Source organism: Leucopleurus acutus, assembly GCF_964270905.1.
Source record: "Leucopleurus acutus genome assembly, chromosome: 19".
Lineage (NCBI taxonomy): Eukaryota > Metazoa > Chordata > Mammalia > Artiodactyla > Delphinidae > Leucopleurus > Leucopleurus acutus.
In genome coordinates this window covers 55,155,548-55,173,353 of record NC_139161.1, presented here as the reverse complement: position 1 = coordinate 55,173,353, position 17,806 = coordinate 55,155,548, and the positions used below count along the sequence as shown (strand labels likewise).

Genomic DNA, 17,806 nt, shown 5'->3' with positions numbered 1-17,806 from the left:
ACCTCTGACGAGGGCAAAGGACTCTGCATTTAAATTACAGAATCTAAAAAGAAGATCAATATTCTAAAGAATTCCTGGGCCAGAAAACCAAGGCAGTCAGAGTTAAGCCCATTACTGAGTTTCTGGGAGATTAAAAACAAAAGCTGAAAATGTACCACAGCACAGCTGGAGGAAGCTGGCTTATTGAAGACTAAACACACATACACACACACACACACACACATGCATGAGAACCGATAAGATGCACAAAAGAAGGGGCACAAGAGAAGTACATCTGAAGTTCCTTTTTTTGTTAATAAATGTGAAGCGATTCTAAGAGAAAAAAGAGGAGGCAGAAAAACACACGTCGGAATGAAAAAAACGAAGAAAAGGGTAGACAGAGATAATGCCAAAAGCAGGGGGAAAGATCTAGTGTGAAGCTTTCAGAAAAAGTAGAACGAGAATGTGCTGCAATGGTGAAGGAAGTCAGTAGGAGAGCAAATGGTGCTTTTAGGAAAAGAAAACAACAGCGGAAAGATAAAGATTAACACCATGGACCGCTTAGTAAGTGCGAAGCACTTGTCATGGAGGAGGAAACTGAGGCTTGGGGAAGTTGTGTCCTTCGCAAAGCACCACCGCCAATTAGTGGCAGAATAAGGATTAGAACTTGGGCCTGGCCCTTGGGGCTCCTGGGAGAGCGCGTACAGACTCGTCGGGGCACTGTGTGGAGTGACGCCGACAGCTTAGTCACCTGTGTTTGTCACCGGGCTGTTCGGCATTCTGTTTTCCGGTATAGGAGGGGAATGCTTCTGCTTTCTCTGCGGGTAGAGGCAACAAAGAGGATCAAGGAGCCCCCGGGAGGGGAGGGAAGGGCAGTGCAAGAAGGAAGTCATGGGACATTGATATTTTAAAACAAACGTACAGGAAATTATACATCCAGATACATTTTATTCTTCCAAATTGTCTCCCTCAAGGCAGTTCATTATTCCAATTATTTTGCCATTGCTAATGCAGCTCAGGTTTCTCTTTGGAAACTATCTTCAGAGTCTGGTTAGGAGCCTCAGGAGAAAAGCCAGTTTTCATCGTCTTATTTTTTCCTTAAGAACAATATTAGGCAGTTTGATCACCCATGCTGGAAACCACATTGACTGAATCACTTGCTATTCTCCCAAATTACATTTACCCTGAAAAGATAAAGATTTTCTTCAATTCCAAGACTATGACACAGGCTTTGGTAGCTCTTAGAGAGGAGGGAAAATACTCCCTGAAGTTTCACCAGATTAGTGAACAAACACCCTAAAACCCTTATTACTGACCATCTACCATGCACCAGACGCTGTCCAAGGTACTGGGGATTCAGCAGTGAGCAAGAGAGTCTGTGTGTTCAAGGAGCTTACACTGGATTAGGGGAATGTATGAAGCATTGTAGTGTGATGGTCCTGAGCGGACACTCTGCATGAGTGTTGGCTTTGGCTTACCTCTTCCTGGGGTGTGTGTGATGCTGGACAATTTCCCTCATCTCTCTGGGTATCAGTTCCCTTATTTATAATATAGGGATAATAGTAGACCTGACTTTCTTCAAGGTGTTTGTGAAGCCCAAGAGAATTGATGCAGGAAGAACACCGTGCACCAGTCCGTGGTGAGCTGTGTTCAGTGCGGGTCTCACATGTCAGATCCAATGCCGCCTCCTTGGTGAAGCCTCCCTCACCACTCTATTTACAACTGCACTTACCTCCAAGGACTCTCTATCCCTTTTACCTTTCTGTTTTCCTCTGTATCATTTATCCTATATGATGTGCTAAGAAATTTTACTGAGTACCTGCTATGTTCCAGACACTGTCTTAGGTATTGGGGATCTAGCAGTGAATAAGACAAAGATCCCTACACTCATACTAAGACCATCTAATCAATAAATAGGTGTTGGATGGATGGACGGACGGCTGTATACAAATTAATAGAGTGATTAATCATGACAAATGCAGCAGGCGAGTCAAATAATATAAGGTAAGGACACAGCAGTGACAACCGATTTTAGCCAGAGGTTGGTCTGTGGTGACTTTGATAAGAGCTTCTTTGTTCAAGTGGTAAGAAATGGACCAAGGAACAGATGAGAAGCAAGAAAGTATGAATAGTAAAGGCAACCCTTCTGATGAGTTCTTTGAATAGCAGCTGAGAAACAGGGGTAGGGGGTGAAAGAGATATAAGGGTCAAGGAATAGTTTATTCTTTTTTTGATAAAGGATAACATGGCATGTTTGTATGCTGATATGTATGATCCAGAAATGAATGAATTGATGATGGGGAAGAGGGAAGAGAAGGAAAGAGGAAAGAGGAGAGAGGGATTTCCCTGGCAGTCCAGTGGTTAGGACTTGGTGCTTTCACAGCTGAGGGTGTGGGTTCAATCACTAGTCAGGGAACTAAGATCCCACAAGTGGTGAGGCACAGCCCCCCAAAAAAAGAAGAGAGAGAAGAGGGAGGGAAGGATCATTGCAGGAGGGAGTAAAGTCACTGAGAAGGTGATAGGAGATGGGAACCAGGGCACACGTGGAGCGTTTGGCCTCAGGTAGGCACAGGGATGGTTCCTTAGCTGAAATAGTACGGAAGGCAGGACTTGTGGGTGGGATGCAGGTGGGATACAGAGAGGCTGTTCGATCTGATGGCAGGGAGATGAAAGAATTGTCTTCTGGCTGCTTTCATTATCTCAGCAAAATTGTGCTCATTAATTGGGAATAAAGAGAGGGGAAGGATGTTAGAAGCTTGAGGAGAGAAACGTGTGATGCAGTCATCACACAAAGGGGAAGACAGCAATCTGCCCAGGGACATAGAGGAGAGTTTCTAGCGAAGTTGAGGGCCCACTTGAAATTTGTGGCTGACAATCGCAAGAAAATCAAGTCAACGTGATGATGGTTTTTCTTCAATAATCTCCACATGTTTAGGGGCAGGTGTGGAGAAAGAAGATACTGAGGTTTAGCTAGAGTAGAGCTTTGTCACATGGATGCAATGACAGGAAAGTTAGGGGAGCTTGTACTGGGTGATGGAGTCTATGGTGGTCAAGGAAAGTAAAGACATGGTGGACAGAAGGATAAAGGAGTTTGAGAAAGTAGGTGGTTCCATGAAATGAAGTCTTGATGACGTTTGAGAATAGCTGGAATGTATTTATTTGCAACAAAATGGTTGGACCTTGAGGGCATTATGCTAAGTGAAATAAGACAGAGAACAGTAAATACTGTATTATCTGCCTTATGTGTGGAATCTAATAAAACCAAACACACCAGAAACAGGTCAGATTTGTGGTTGCCAGAGGTGGATGGAGGAATTAGGTGAAGGGGTCAAAAAGCACGAACTTCCAGTTATAAGATAAGTAAGTTCTGGAGATGTAATGTACAACACGATGACTGTAATTAACAATACTCTATTGTGTATTTGAGAGTTGATCTGAAAGACTCTCATAACAAGGAAAATAACTACGTGAGGTGATGGTTGTTAGCTAACCTTATGGTGGTAACATTTTGCAATATATACTTAAATCATTATGTTTTACACCTTAAACTTATACAATGTTATATGTCAATTGTGTCTCAGTAAAACTGGGAAATAAGTATAGCTGGAATAAAAACTAGAGCAGGTTAGTGGAGGGGTAGGAGAGACAAATGAGTGGGATGTTTGAATTTGAGATTTTGGATGTGGGTTCATTATTGATGATAGAACTCCTAGGGCAGGAACACGTGAGTGAGTGGCTGAGGTGGGATGTAAGGAACATTGCTGGAGCTAAGGAGGCCAAGGAACAGAAAGACCAGGTGACACACAGATGCCAGGAATGAAGAAAGGGGTGGCTGAGGAGAGAAAGTGGTCCAAGCACTGAGGTGGGTGGTAAATGATGGGGAGCAACGGGATGTCAGCAGATGACAGTGACAAGGAGGGGTGATGAGTAGGGACGTCCAGGTACTTGTGCTTCAAAAGAACTGGGGTTCATAAAAGATAAAAGGAGAAATGGTTTAAATATGCCACTGGGGTGGGGTGGGGGAGAAGGAGGGTCTGTACCTCTCTCTAGGCCCTGGGGTGCATAGAATGGGGAAGAAAAAACTGCTTTCCTCAATGCAGGGTTCAGTTAGGTTTCAGTTAGAATGCATCAGTGTGGAAGTTCAGAGAAGTTGAAGACAAAGTGGATTTTGCTATTGGAGACTCTGGGTAGCAAGGGGCAGGGTGGAGAGATTGTAGAGGCAGGAGGGGTGGTCAATGCACCTCGGATTGGGGAATATGAAGAACAGTATAGGATTAGCATCAGTGTGAGTATAAACTACCTGGGAGGCTTGGTGACTGCTCTCCATGGTTCACTTGATAGCAGCAAGACTCAAAAAGATAGTTAATTTGTGAAATATGTGCACTTAAAACCTTCAATCTCACTGGACTAGTATGAGTTGGGAGTGCAGGTCCTGAGCTGCTCTGTGCCTTATTTTATGACCTCTCATCTTCCCTTGGTGTCACCATGATCAGGCGCAGGACTTAAATGGCAGACAAGGAAATAAATCCAGTTCCTCCTGAGTTCATCACGATGCTGCCCCGGCTACCGCCAGTGGTAGAAGCCACAGCTGCTGCTCTACCAGCCGCCATCTTGACCTTCATGGCAGAAGCAGTAGCTGCTCTCCCGGTTTCATCCAAGTGTCCTCAAATGCCCAAATGAGACCCCTGACACTGGGAAGAGGAGACAGCTGAGGAAAGGCATGATGAGAAGCACACTTACACATGGCGCATTGCGTCCTCGAAGAGAACCAGGTCCATCACTGTGTTGACTTTGTTGTGGTTCTCCAGGGCCTCCACCAGAGTCTGGGTCAAAAGTTCCCACGATTGTACAGGCATGTACTTGGGCTCCCCAATACCATTTGCAAAATGGCAATACATGTTCAGGCTTTGGGTCTGTTCCACTGTCTCTTTGAGATCCTGGTGATGAGACACAGGGACAGGAACCCTCCTTAGTGACTCTCAGTTCTGGTTCCACACAGAGTGGAGACACCTCATTTGCATTTTCTCTCTGAGCATGCTCTAAAAATTATCAGTCCTGCTTCCAACACTTCCTTTTTTCTTGAGAAGCCCTTAAAATGTGTATATTTAACATTCATTTACGACGTATGAGAAGTCACAGATGATGTTGGTTATTCCTTGTGGGCTGAGGATGGGACAGGGAAGGTGGGAGGTGCCCTTCCCTCACGTACAGTAAGAGCCCTGTGCGAGCAAAGCAGTGGAGGGGACACACGGGTGCATTTCCCTCCGCAGGGGCTCTTTCACTAAGATTGGGTTGCACCAGTCTTTGGTCCAATGGCCTCACCTCTCCCACATCCATTCAGACAGGTCTTGCTTCCCAACCCATAGTAGTGTCATAGAACATCCTTTTCTATTTCCTGTGAGACTGCACACTATAGGTTGCCAGCCCCAACGTTATAGGCTCAACCCAGAGGGCTTGGTTTCTGAAAAATGTGCCATGAGCCGTCCTTAGGTGACTGATTCGTTTATGGGGACAATGCTAATATTAAAACATTGACAGCAAAACCCCCATTTATAAAACATTTTTAAAGATTTGGGCTTATTGTGTGTCAGCCCTTGCCCACAGGACAAACCTTAGCATGTTTAATAAATACCCAGTAAAACTCAACTGACTTAAAAGATAGGGGTCTATGTCTCTTCACTACCAGTCTATCCTTTAAGTTTCCAAGAGGCAGCTAATTTTTTTTTTAATTCAGAAAGGAACTATTTATTTATCAAATGCAAATGTCTGAGACTTCAAGAGGTGGAGATTGTAGAGGAATTAAGTCCAAGAAAGAATAGGTTTGCTAATGCATAAGTAGGAATTTATGCCAGCATGAACAATTGTCCCCACCTGCTGTTCTTTTCTAAGGTTCAGAATGGAGGATCCACCTGGGAAGGGGGAAATCAGCATGCTATTCAACAGCAGTGGCATTACCCAGGGCATACATCACTGTAGGGTTAGTCTTGTGAGCCCAGGGGACAAGATGCATCAAACCTAATGGAGGGAGGGAAAGTGAGGATAACAGTGACATCTACAAGAAGCCAGGACTGCTGCTTGGTTATAAGAAGAAAGAAGTAGAAAGAGTTAAATATCAAAGAGTTATTATATTTTGAAGGTGGTTTCAGGGCCATAGAAAACCTTTAAACTATGCTGGCTTTGCTAGATAGTAACAACAAATGTCCAGACATTTGGATAAGATTTAATGTGATGCAGGAGAGCCATTCTTGCTGGTTGAGGAAAACATGTGGGAAAGGGATATGGGAATACATCTACCTAGTTTGAAAATGGGCTAATATACTGGGAAGCAGTTCTGATGGCAGTCAATTTACACTAATGATCTGGCAGAAGAACAACGAAAGTGCAGTTCTGAAAAGCCTGGTCTACAAAGACTCTCTGATGAACAAAACAAGGCTCTGATTTTATGATCACAGCCAGATGTGTAGAAGGAAGAGAGAAAACCAACCCACCCAGTGAATCAAAGATTTCTTAATAGTGATGTTGTATCATATAATGGCCACAAATAAGAGAACTTTAAGCTTTTAACGGTGGAAACAGGACTGTATCAATTCTGTGTTGGAAATTTGGCAACTTTTCTCTTTTTTATTGAAGTATAGTTGATTTACAACGTTGTGTTAATTACTGCTGTACAGCAAAGTGATTCAGTTATACGTGTGTGTGTGTATACACACACACACACACACACACACACACACACACATTCTTTTTTTAAAATATTCTTTTCCATTATGGTTTATCATAGAATAGTGAATATAGTTCTCTGTGCTGTACAGTAGGACCTTGTTGTTTATCCATTCTATATATAATAGTTTGCATTTGCTAATCCCAAATTCCCAATCCACCCCTCCCCCAACCCTCTCCTCCTTGACAAACGCAAGTCTGTTCTCTATGTCCATGATTCTGTTTCTGTTTCATAGATAGGTTCATTTGTGTCATATTTTAGATTCCACATATAAGTGATATCATATGGTATTTGTTTTTCTCTTTCTGACTGACTTCACTTAGTATGATAATCTCTAGTTCCATCCACGTTACTTCAAGTGGCATTATTTCATTCTTTTTTATGGCTGGGTATCGGCAACTTTTCTTTAATACCAATACAAAGATTTGGTGTAGCCAGGGTGCTTCAGGTTGGCATTTTAAGTGTTGTTGGGGAAGGATGATGGCAGTATTAATTTTATCTAGGTCTATGATCAAAAGGATGTGTTCTTAGTAGACAGACCCACGTAGGAACTTCTATTTCAAAGACTGAATGTTGTTATTCTAAAGTGCTAGCTCAGACCAACTTAAGAAGACAGTCAGGGCTCATGTGCAGAGCTAACAATGAACACACAAATCGGCAAATTCTACGATGCTCACGGAGAGGCAGCTATGATGTGAGAGTGCTGAACATCAGGCCATTTAAAAAGGATGGGACAAGTGGAGGAATTTAGGGTGTTTGGACTAGTAAAGAGCAGACTGAGATAAGTTACTTAAAATGCTGTCCAAACATTCAAAAAGCTGTCATATAGGTTGGAATAAACTGTATATATCTTCAGAGGTGGACCCAGAATCTTATCAGGAAAAAATATAGAGCTAAACCTAACAAGGTGAGCATAGGGACAGCGTGGTATATTTAAATACAAGATTTGATTATTCTAAGTTCAAGAGAGGATAGATAAGCAGTATGTGTGGAAAATCTGGTGCTCTGTTCAACAGAAAGCTCACTGTTAGTTGTGGGGTAATTTTGACACTAAGAAATGTCATAAGATCTTAGGCTGTGTTAACATATACCTGTGCTTTCCTGGGCATATTCTATCAATCATTCATTCTTCAAATTATTAGTAGGTTTTATGTAGGGAAAAGAGTTTTAGGGTCCAATATGTTTGGGAAATGATGCACAAATCAGGCTTATTCAAGATTTTCAGGGCTTTAATGTGCTGAATGTACTGTATATTTCCAAGAGAGGGCTATAATATGAAGTACTTTCTCATATATCTTGCACAATGGAATACTACTCAGCCATGAAAAAGAATGAAGTAATGCCACTTGCACTAACATGGATGGAACTAGAGATTATCACACTAAGTGAAGTAAGTCAGAAAGAGAAAGACAAATACCATATGGTATCACTTATATGCGGAATCTAAAATATGACACAAATGAACTTACTTAACGAAACAGAAACAGACTCACAGACATAGGGAACAGACTTGTGGTTGCCAAGGGGGAGGGTGGTGGGGAGGGATGGATTGGGAGTTTGGGATTAGCAGATGCAAACTATTATATATAGGATGGATAAACAGTAAGGTCCTACTGTATAGCACAGAGAACTATGTTCAATATCCTGTGATAAACCATAGTAGAAAAGAATATAAAAAACTGAATCACTTTGCTGTACTGCAAAAATTAACACAACATTGTAAATCAACTAAACTTCAATTTAAAAAATTAAAAACAATAAAATGTTATGGGGATAGGAAAAATATGAAGTACTTTCTCAACTTATTTCATCATGGATACCTTCTTTCCAAGGAGTATATTGTGGTACAACTGTTTAGCAAGACACATTTTGGCAAACACAGTTAACAAAAATTATAGTATATAAGAAGAGGGGAATGATGGTCTTGATTTTGGTCAGACTCCACTTGGGTTGTGTGATGAAAGTCAGACACCATGACTTCAGAGGGGAGAACTGATGGAAGAGTAATACAGATGATGTCAAATTGCTTTGGGTTTGGAAATAAGTCTTGTCAGAAATGGCTAACAGAACAGAGGCTCTTTGGCCTGGAAAAGCGAAGACCCAGGAAGGACAAGATAAATGGCCTTAAAATATTTGAAGGTTTGTCATGTAGACCTAGGATTAGTAGACAGGGAAATGAATTTCAGAGAATTATTTAAATAAATCTCCAGTCTTTAAAGTTGTTCCAAAGGTTCCAAATTTCAAAATCGTTCTAAATTTCCAGCCATTTGCCATTCCAAAGTGGCTGCCTTTGGAAAGACAGGATAGTGTATTCCCAAGGATGCTGGTGCATTATCTGGGATGAGCAATCTGAGCAATGGTACTGAGAGGCATTAATATAGGACGAGGATTGGATCAGAGGGTCTGCACAGGCCTCACAACACCAAGATTCTATGATTAATGTGTGTCTCTTCTTGCTCCAGCAGTTTTCACTTAGGCAAAATAATGACAGATTTTATTTCCTTATCTAATCCTGATCTTCTTCAATTTATGGGTTAGATTTTTATCATTTGGGTGATCACTTGCATAATCATGATTATTTTTCAAATGTAAATATAAATTCACAGGGTAATACTCACATTAAAAGTTTTCTTGATCACTTCTGCTTGGATCTTATCAAAAAGATCAAGATCCTTCTCTTCCACCATCTTATCCCGATAAACTCGATTTGATTCGTGCAGATAGAGCTTTACTAGGTCCTGTGTGGATTTTACACATTCCACAGAGGAGAAGAGAATGCCCTTTAAGGAGAATAAACAGCAACAAAAAATAACATGAATAGCAATTTAAAACTACAACAGTTACAATTGATAGAAGCCAGTATGTGACAGGTACTGAACTAGATGTTTTGCCAGAAAAAGCTCATTTAACCATCCATGATGCTACAAAGTAATTTTTACAATAGTCATTTTGTATAACGTGAAGTTTGGGATTCAGAAAGACAGGAAGCATGCCCAATGTCATAAGGTAAGTGGCCTTAGTTCAAAACCACACAGTTTTGAAACCAGGTCTATCTGACCTGAGAGCCTGGAATTTCAACCACTACTTTCCAAATCACCACAGTGAGAGGTGAGGCTGCTTCTCTGCTGTATTTCTTTTCTACAAGTACCACTTTGAAAACTAATCTGGGTGATGATTGCTTATGTAAAATCAGAACGATGACATAGGGCTGGAATGAATATAGCTAACCTTCGCAGGCCAGTAATCCATTTATTCATCTCTAGTAAGTTCTCCTTCCTATATACCTCAGGGATCGTTCCAAATATTTACTCTTCTTTTCAAATTTGTCACCTCTCTGTTACTATTAGCCAGTGTCCTATCCCTCTTTTTCAAGGAAAAATGGAGGCCACTGAGATTAGAGCCTCTCGATGACTTCAGATCCTATAACTTCAAGCTCATCGATGCCTTGTTTGCCCTCATTGCTTTCTTTCTTGTCTTACAAGAAAAGGGGTCCTTTAATTGTTCCTCATTACGGACAGAATAATGCTCAGATTCATCCGTGTGGCATAAAGATCTGGACGTATAATAAGACTACCAATCTGCTTCCTCATCACACTTACCATCATTTCCCATAAAATCTAGATTTCAGTTTCACAAACTGCAAATTATTTTCTAACCCTGAATACTTTTGTGCCTCCATGCCTTCTGCTTTACTTCCTCGGCTCGTCTTTCAAGATCTAGCTCCACTGCTCTCTGCTGAAGTATTCCAGGGCATCTCCTCTCCTGTCCAACACCATCCCTCTGATGTGTCCCACATAACCCCTTATATATAAATCTCTATTAATATAGAAGAATTATAAGTTTCTAAAATTACTTTTCTTTGTACAGGTTTGCTTCTTCCAGGTCATGTTGAGTGCCTCTAAATTTTGGAAATAAAGCAATATACTTCCAAATACCCCATGGGTTAAAGAAGGAATCATAGGGAAAATTAAGAAATATTATGAAACGAATGAAAAAAAATATAACACACAAAAGCCTGCATGATGCAGTGAATGGTACAATTAGAGATAAATTTATAGCCTTAAGATAAACATTTCAGAAGAGGTGAAAGGCTGACAATTAATGATCTAAGTAGCCATGTCAAGAAGTTAGGAAAACAAGAATAAACTTACCCCAATCCCAGAGTAAGTAGGAAGAAAGAGATTATAAAGAAAAGAGCAAATTTTAATAATGTAAAAAACATATCAAATAGAGATAACCAATAAAGTCAAACACATAATATTGGTATACTTTTCTTTTCTTTTTCCATTTCTTTTGAAAAGACTAGCACAATTGATAACTCCCTGGTAGGGCTGATAGAAGATAGAAAGAGAAAAACAGAAAAGACACACATAGCCAGAATAAAAAAGAGAACATATGTCAGATAAAACAGATACTTAAAAGATAACAACAGGATACTATAAACAATTCTGTGCCAATAAATTAGAAATTGATGACACTGACATCTTACCACAACTGATACATAAAGAAACAGAAAATGTGAATTGTCTAATATGTATTGAAGAAATTGAATTTATAGGGCTTCCTTGGTCGCGCAGTGGTTGAGGGTCCGCCTGCTGATGCGGGGGACGTGGGTTCGTGCTCCGGTCCAGGAGGATCCCGCATGCCGCGGAGCGGCTGGGCCCATGAGCCATGGCCGCTGGGCCTGCGCATCCGGAGCCTGTGGTCCGCGGCGGAAGAGGCCGCAGCAGTGAGAGGCCCAAGTATCGCAAAAAAAAAAAAAAAAAAAAAAAGAAATTGAATTTATAATTTAGTCTTTCACAAAGAAAACTTCAGATGGTTTCATCATTAAATTCTTCTGACATTTAAGAAAGGCACAATACAGTGTTTTAAAAAATCTTCCAGATAGTAGAAAAAGAGGAAACGTTTCCCAATGCATTTTTTATGAGGACTTCATAACCTTAGAATACTAGGAGAAGGAGAAATTATAGGAAAATCTTATTAATATAGGTGCAAATGTTATAAAAAAACAGTGAATGAAATCCAGAAAATAAAATGATTTCACCATGTAACAACTAAGTTGGGTTGATTACAGGAATGCAAGGTTGATTTAACATTCAAAAATAATCTATGTCATTTATCCTATTTATCCCACTTCCAGAAAAAATGGAGAAAAAAATGGATATAATTATTTCAACAGATATAGAAAAAACATTTAAGTTTCAACAAATACTCATGATAAAAAAAATAACTCTTGGTAAACTATAAACAGAAAGAAATTTTCTTAAACTGGTAAAGAGCATCCACAAAAATCTATAGTAAGCATCACACTTAATGGCCAACTATTAAAAGCTTTCCCCTAAAATTAGGAATGCTGCAAAATGCCACTCTCACCACTTCTCTTCCTGTAGTGGCAGCTGTAGCCAGCACAGTAAGAAAAAGAAATTAGAAGATTTAAGGGTTGGAAAGAAAGAAATTGTTACTATGATTCATTTTTACCAATGACATGATTATATATATAAGTACAAACGTAATATTGAACAAAGACACAAAAGGATATTTACTATATGATTCCATTTATATGAAGTCCCCAAATAGGCCAAAATAACTTATGGTGTTAGAAGTCCAGACAGTAATTAGCTCTGGAAGGAGGAGAAAAGAGTGAATGGAAGAAAGAAAAAGGAGGAGTTCCATGGATGCTGGGAATGTTGTACTTCTTGATCTGAGTTGTGGTTACATAGCTGTGATGACTTTGTGACAACCAAGCTCTATGCTTATGGCCTGTGTGCTTTTCTACTTGGATGCTATACTTTAATAAAAGTTTATTTTAGAAAAAGAGAGAAATCTCATTAGGTCCCTTTGGGCCCACCCACACATACATCTCGGCCCGTCTCCTTCCCGGGTCTCCTAGGTACCAGCCCTGTGCGAGGTGCAGACGGCGGGAAGAAGCCCCGCCGGGAATGCTGCCTCCGGGACTGGGTTTTACAGTGAGGGGTACCATCAGCTGATGTGTATAAGCCCTGTTACAGCCGAACACTCAGGCTGACTGACAGTTAAGGGCTGAGTCGATGAGAGCACGTCAAGAGCAAACTTTGCACCGTCTTAGTTTTGTGTAGCACTGAGATGGGAACGGTTAATGATATCTGCTACTCAGGGCACTATCAAATTCTGTCCTGATGCCCGATTTCTGGACAGAGTGCGTGAAGTGCAGACGAGGTGTGAATGATTGAGCCTTGGATCAAGCTGGATGGAGGAAAACAGTGTGTTCTCCAGGCAGCACCTGTCTCCCCGGGGACAACACCTGCCCTTATGCTCTTCTGTCGGGGCTTCTTCAGACAAGCAGGCCGGAAGGGGCGGGAGGGGGATGTTGTAGCCACGCTGTGGCCTTGAAACTCGGCTCTGGAGGAGGAGGGTGAGGAGGGGCGGCGCTGGAGGGAGTCAGGGGCTCCGGTAGGGATGCACTTTCCCCCATCTGGGGCAGGGGGCTGACAGCTGGCAGGCTGCAGGGAGGCCAGGCTGGGACACAGAGCCCGGGGGGTGCCACTCAGGCTGCCTGAGTCCGGAAAAGAAACAGACTTAGCCTCCCATGCCAATATCTCCCCTCCCTGGTTCCTCCTTGACTTTGCACGGTTGCCACCAAAACAGGCTGGACTAGAACCCTACTTCCTGAGGAAGTGTTTGCTACCCCGAATTCCCGGCACAGTAGAGTTGACCCCGCCTAGTTTTTTGATATGAGGCTTCTGATTACCAGTTATGCTGAACATACTCAAGCTACCTGATTTGTCTGTAGCACGGTTTTGTCATTTCTAAATTGGAAATGATCGGTATGTTACCTGATATGGTTGTTGTGAGGATTAAATTATTAGCTAATAGATGCAGAGGGTGTAGGACTGGCTCAGTAAACGCCAGCTTTATTACAGACTGAAGGCAGACTTTTTACAAGGATCCCCCCTGTTCTCAAATTCCCTCCCCCATCTCACTGCTCGCAACCTCTCCTCGTCACTGTCCGCTTCCACCTACTTGCTATTCCACTAACATGGTGTGTACTTTTCTACCTCCACGGCCATTCATGCCGTCATCTACCAGCTGGCAACTTCTCTGAGCCTCTGTTAAATTGGGATAATAAAGTGTATCCCAAAGGGTTGTCGTGAGTATGAATCTCAGGTCACACAGGTGACAAGGCGCTGCCCAGGCAGGAGCTGGGCTGGCGCTTCATGTGAGGGAGACCGAAGGCCTCTTTCTCCTTTAGTTCTGCCACTATGGGCAGCGTGAATTTGATCCAATGGCTCAACTCCTTTTTGCTCATCTGGAAGATGCGCATGGGGATGCCCCCAGCTCATCCTGTCACAGTGAGATTTCAGAGACCGGTTGTGTGATTAAAAAAAAAAAAGAAGAAGTCTTTCTCAATTAATACTCAGTAAATGGGAGATAAGGGTGGGAATGCACAAACTTTGCCACCATCCAGGTCTGAGGGCCACGGAGCTGTGGGTTTTACAGGCTTGGAGCTGAGTCTTTCTTGCTGCCTTAACTGTCTTATGCTGTTCTCCTCATAGAAAGAACGGGTGAGAAGGACAGAATGGCGTGGTGGAAAGGGGTTCTGGCCTGGGGCCTGAAAGACCTAGGTTCTGTTCTGGCTCCTTCCCTGGCTGGCTGTGTAAGCTCTGCGGGTGTGTTTCCTCATTTGTAGCTGAGTTAACGCTTGGGAGGCACGTGACCCAGGAGAGCTGTCCTGAGCCAGCTTACAGGAGCTCTCAGAGACTCAACCTGGCTGTGGGGCTGTGGTCCACCCTCCAGGTAAGCTTTTTGGGAGCATCACTCTTGGATCTTTGAACTAATAGTAGGTTTCTGCTTCTTTTGACCATGGAACCTGCAGGCTCTATGGCCTCAGAGTCTGGACCTTTGCTAGTCTGAGGTTCCCCAGAGTCCTACCTGCACAGGTAATGTAATTAACCCCAAACACATGTGACCCCCATGGAGGGTCATGCCTCACTCCCTGATCATGCTGATAGTTCCCTACAGATGTGGCCTCTGCTTGGGATAAAAGGCACTTTCCCTCAATAATGGCTCAGAACTATCCTGGCATGGGGTCTCTCTGAAAAGTGGTTTCTGCAGATTCTCATCCAGGATGGGAGGGCTGTGGACCTATCACAAGAGGATGCGGTACCTGGCCAAGGGGAAGAGGGGGCCGGGTTTGCTGCATTGCCCTCTGGAGGTTTTGGTAGTGAAGGGGCAAGCAACTGGAAGCACCAGGCAGACACAGGCCACCACTATTCAGATGAGCAGCTGGAAGGATCTGAAATGGCTTTGACCTGGAAAATAACCTGGAAGTTTTAGGACTGACGCATCCCAGTGGCTGGCGGATGGTGTCTTCGGAATAGTATGACATGGCTTTAGGAAGCAGAGCTATCCTGCATGGTTTAGGGGATGTTATTTTTCATCCCAAGAATGATGGGTGTACCACCAGGGCCTGCAAAATAGTTTTCTCACTTCTGTGTCACTTTCTTTTCTAGGCATGTTGGAACCATTAGATGACATTATCTCCAAAATGCTGAACCTTCTCCAGCCCGAAGGAACCAACTCAGAAATAAATACACTCTGCTTACCAAGAAGTAATTTAATGGGCAAAGAGAATTCTATTATGTTGAATAGACCCTCACGGACCCCACAGCACTCTGTTTACTTGTACATTCGTCACTCCATATGAACTGTGCCTTTGCCTGAGAGTTTGGCAAAGAATGGAGGGGATAGGATCATGGCTAAGCCTCCTAGTGTGTCTTGGAGCCGATGGACTCACCTGGAAAATGTTGGCCAAGTCCCTGAGGTTGAAGATGTAATGGAATCTGATTGCTGTGGGGAGGAACGTGGTGGCGATCTTCTGGTGGAAGGTAAGGGCCAGACGGATCAGCTGGGGGACGCATTTCTGCAGTGGTGCCGGGAAGTCCCCAAGCTTCAGGTGCTGAGTCAGGATGGTGCAGTAGATGGAGGACAGGGCGTCTGCTCCCGGGAAGGAGAGGGTGAACACGCTGAAGTGACGCTGGATAGGGGAGCAGAGGCATATGGAGGAGGCCACGAGTTAGACATCCGTGGTCACAGGACAGAAATCACCTCTTCAGGATTTGGATAAGATGGTGAAGAATTCTTAGAAGGGCTTTGAATTCTACATTCTGGCCACATTTCTCACATTAAACCCAAACTTAGGTTGAACCTAAAATGATTAATGGGTTTTGGACTTCTGGTCAAAGATGTCAGCACGGCGTAGCAGGAAGGGAATGGAACTTGGACTCTGGGAATCTGAGTCCAAATCTAAATGTGATCCTGAGAATGCACATGACCTTGGGAGGGTCATTCACCTATCTGAAGTTCTCTCAACCTGAAGACCAAGTTGAATTAGATGAACCCTGATCCCTTCTGGCTCAAAAAGCTTCAGAACTCTGGGTCTAGGGGTTTTTCTGTCTCCCTGGAAATGCAAATCAGCATCCTGTATGATTTACCACTTGAAGAGGCTGGACAGGGGAGGGGCCAATTATCACACATAGTCCAGTGACATCAGCCTGGAAGGTGGTGTTTAGGACCCCAGGGTCACAGTTCCTCCTGTACCTGAAGCCGTGGGTTGATGGTGAAGCTGCCCGCAGTGGGGTTCATACAGGAAATGTACTGGACATTCATGACCTCCTTTAGGGACAGTTTGTTTCGATCATACCTGGAACAGTCAGAAACCATGGACGAGAGTTGAGTGAGGGCAGAGGCAAGTAAGTGTGCTGTCAAGGTGAACTGGGATGTGCCTGATCATTCATGTGTTTGGGGGTAAAAAACAGTCTAGATACATTGGTAGAAACTGAGAAGAGACAAGAGCTTAGGACAAATTCCTGAGGGATACAACATCTATAGAAGCAGCGCCGGAAGAAGAGACCACAAAGATGGTCAAAGAGGTAGGAGGAAATCAAGGGTGTGTAGTATGCAGAAAGCAAAGGAAGCCAGTATTTCCAACAGGACAGAGCAGTCAACCACATCAAGTGCTGCAGAGAAGATAAGAAACATGGTGACCCAACGGGGTATGCTGGATTTCACTATAAAGATACAGTTAGTTGAGCAGGAACAGTTCAGTAAAGTGGAGGAAATAGAGGCCTAATCATAGTGGACAGAGGAGTGAGCGGGAGACGAGGAGGTGGAGACAGAGGGGAGAATCTGGTTATGCAGAGACACAGCAGTAATTAGAAAATGATTTTTTAACACTATAGGATAAATTTGTGCAGGTTTAGACACTGATATGACGGAGCCCATCGGGAGATAGGGGAACTAGTAGGTGAAGTGAGATTTCGAGAGATGGAGAGAGTAGACTCAGGATGCTGGGGGGTGGTTGAGCCTCAGGGAAAATGTAATAAGGGGAGGGAGGAGAAGATGCACAGGGATGGAAGTAAGTTGTATGGGTGTGGAAGCTAGAAATGGAGATGGCGGGAGTGACCATCAGCTGAGGTCGGGTGGGAAGTTTGAGGGGAGCGGAGAAGGCATGAAATAGGCATTTTGGAGGGTGGAAATGTAAACATATGAACGCAATACAGTAGAATTTCCAGGAAGTTTCTACTTCCCATTGAAGGTTTGTGACCGTGAATCTAAAGTAAAACTATTCAATAAGCAGCCTGATCTTTTCCAGGAGACTTCAGCTGCTCGAATACTGGCGTGGAGATTGTGGATGGTGGTCCATGGCACGCGTCCCACAAAGACCTTAGGAATGAATGAAAGGCAAATCGGGTGACTGTCGTCACGACTGTAATTCCTCTCTCTGAACTCCCTCTTGGCCCTCCCTGCTCCTTCTCAGCAGCAGTAGATTCAGTGTGAGTTAGGAAGATGAGCCAGAGTTATCTCAAATCACTAACTTGCTTTTTTCTTTCTGGCAAGTTTAGACCTTTTGCCATTAAAAACTATTCTGTTGCAGGAGATAACATCAGAGCCTGTGAGATGCTCTGAAAAGACAAAGGCTATTAAGACCCGCAAACACACGTGCACTATAAGAATGTTAGCTGTTCTCAGCAAAGGCCCTGCTCACTGCGATAGGACCACAGTGGGAGGGGGGACGGGGGGGAGGGGGACTGGTTAATTCTGCTTTGGGAGCTTGAAGAAGGCAGCTTT

The 17,806-nt window shown here is 43.1% G+C and overlaps 1 protein-coding gene across 1 annotated transcript in view; it reads right to left on the bottom strand.

Moving 5' to 3' along the window:
- The window catches only part of DNAH9 (dynein axonemal heavy chain 9), a gene marked incomplete at both ends in the record, with an annotated part of 297,882 nt that overhangs the window by 115,232 nt on the left and 164,844 nt on the right, over positions 1-17,806 (bottom strand). The window contains 4 exons of the mRNA XM_082861738.1: positions 4,720-4,916; positions 9,319-9,480; positions 15,474-15,713; positions 16,277-16,379. Of these exons, the coding sequence (XP_082717864.1) occupies positions 4,720-4,916; positions 9,319-9,480; positions 15,474-15,713; positions 16,277-16,379 (702 nt within the window). The remainder of the gene's footprint in view (positions 1-4,719; positions 4,917-9,318; positions 9,481-15,473; positions 15,714-16,276; positions 16,380-17,806) is intronic.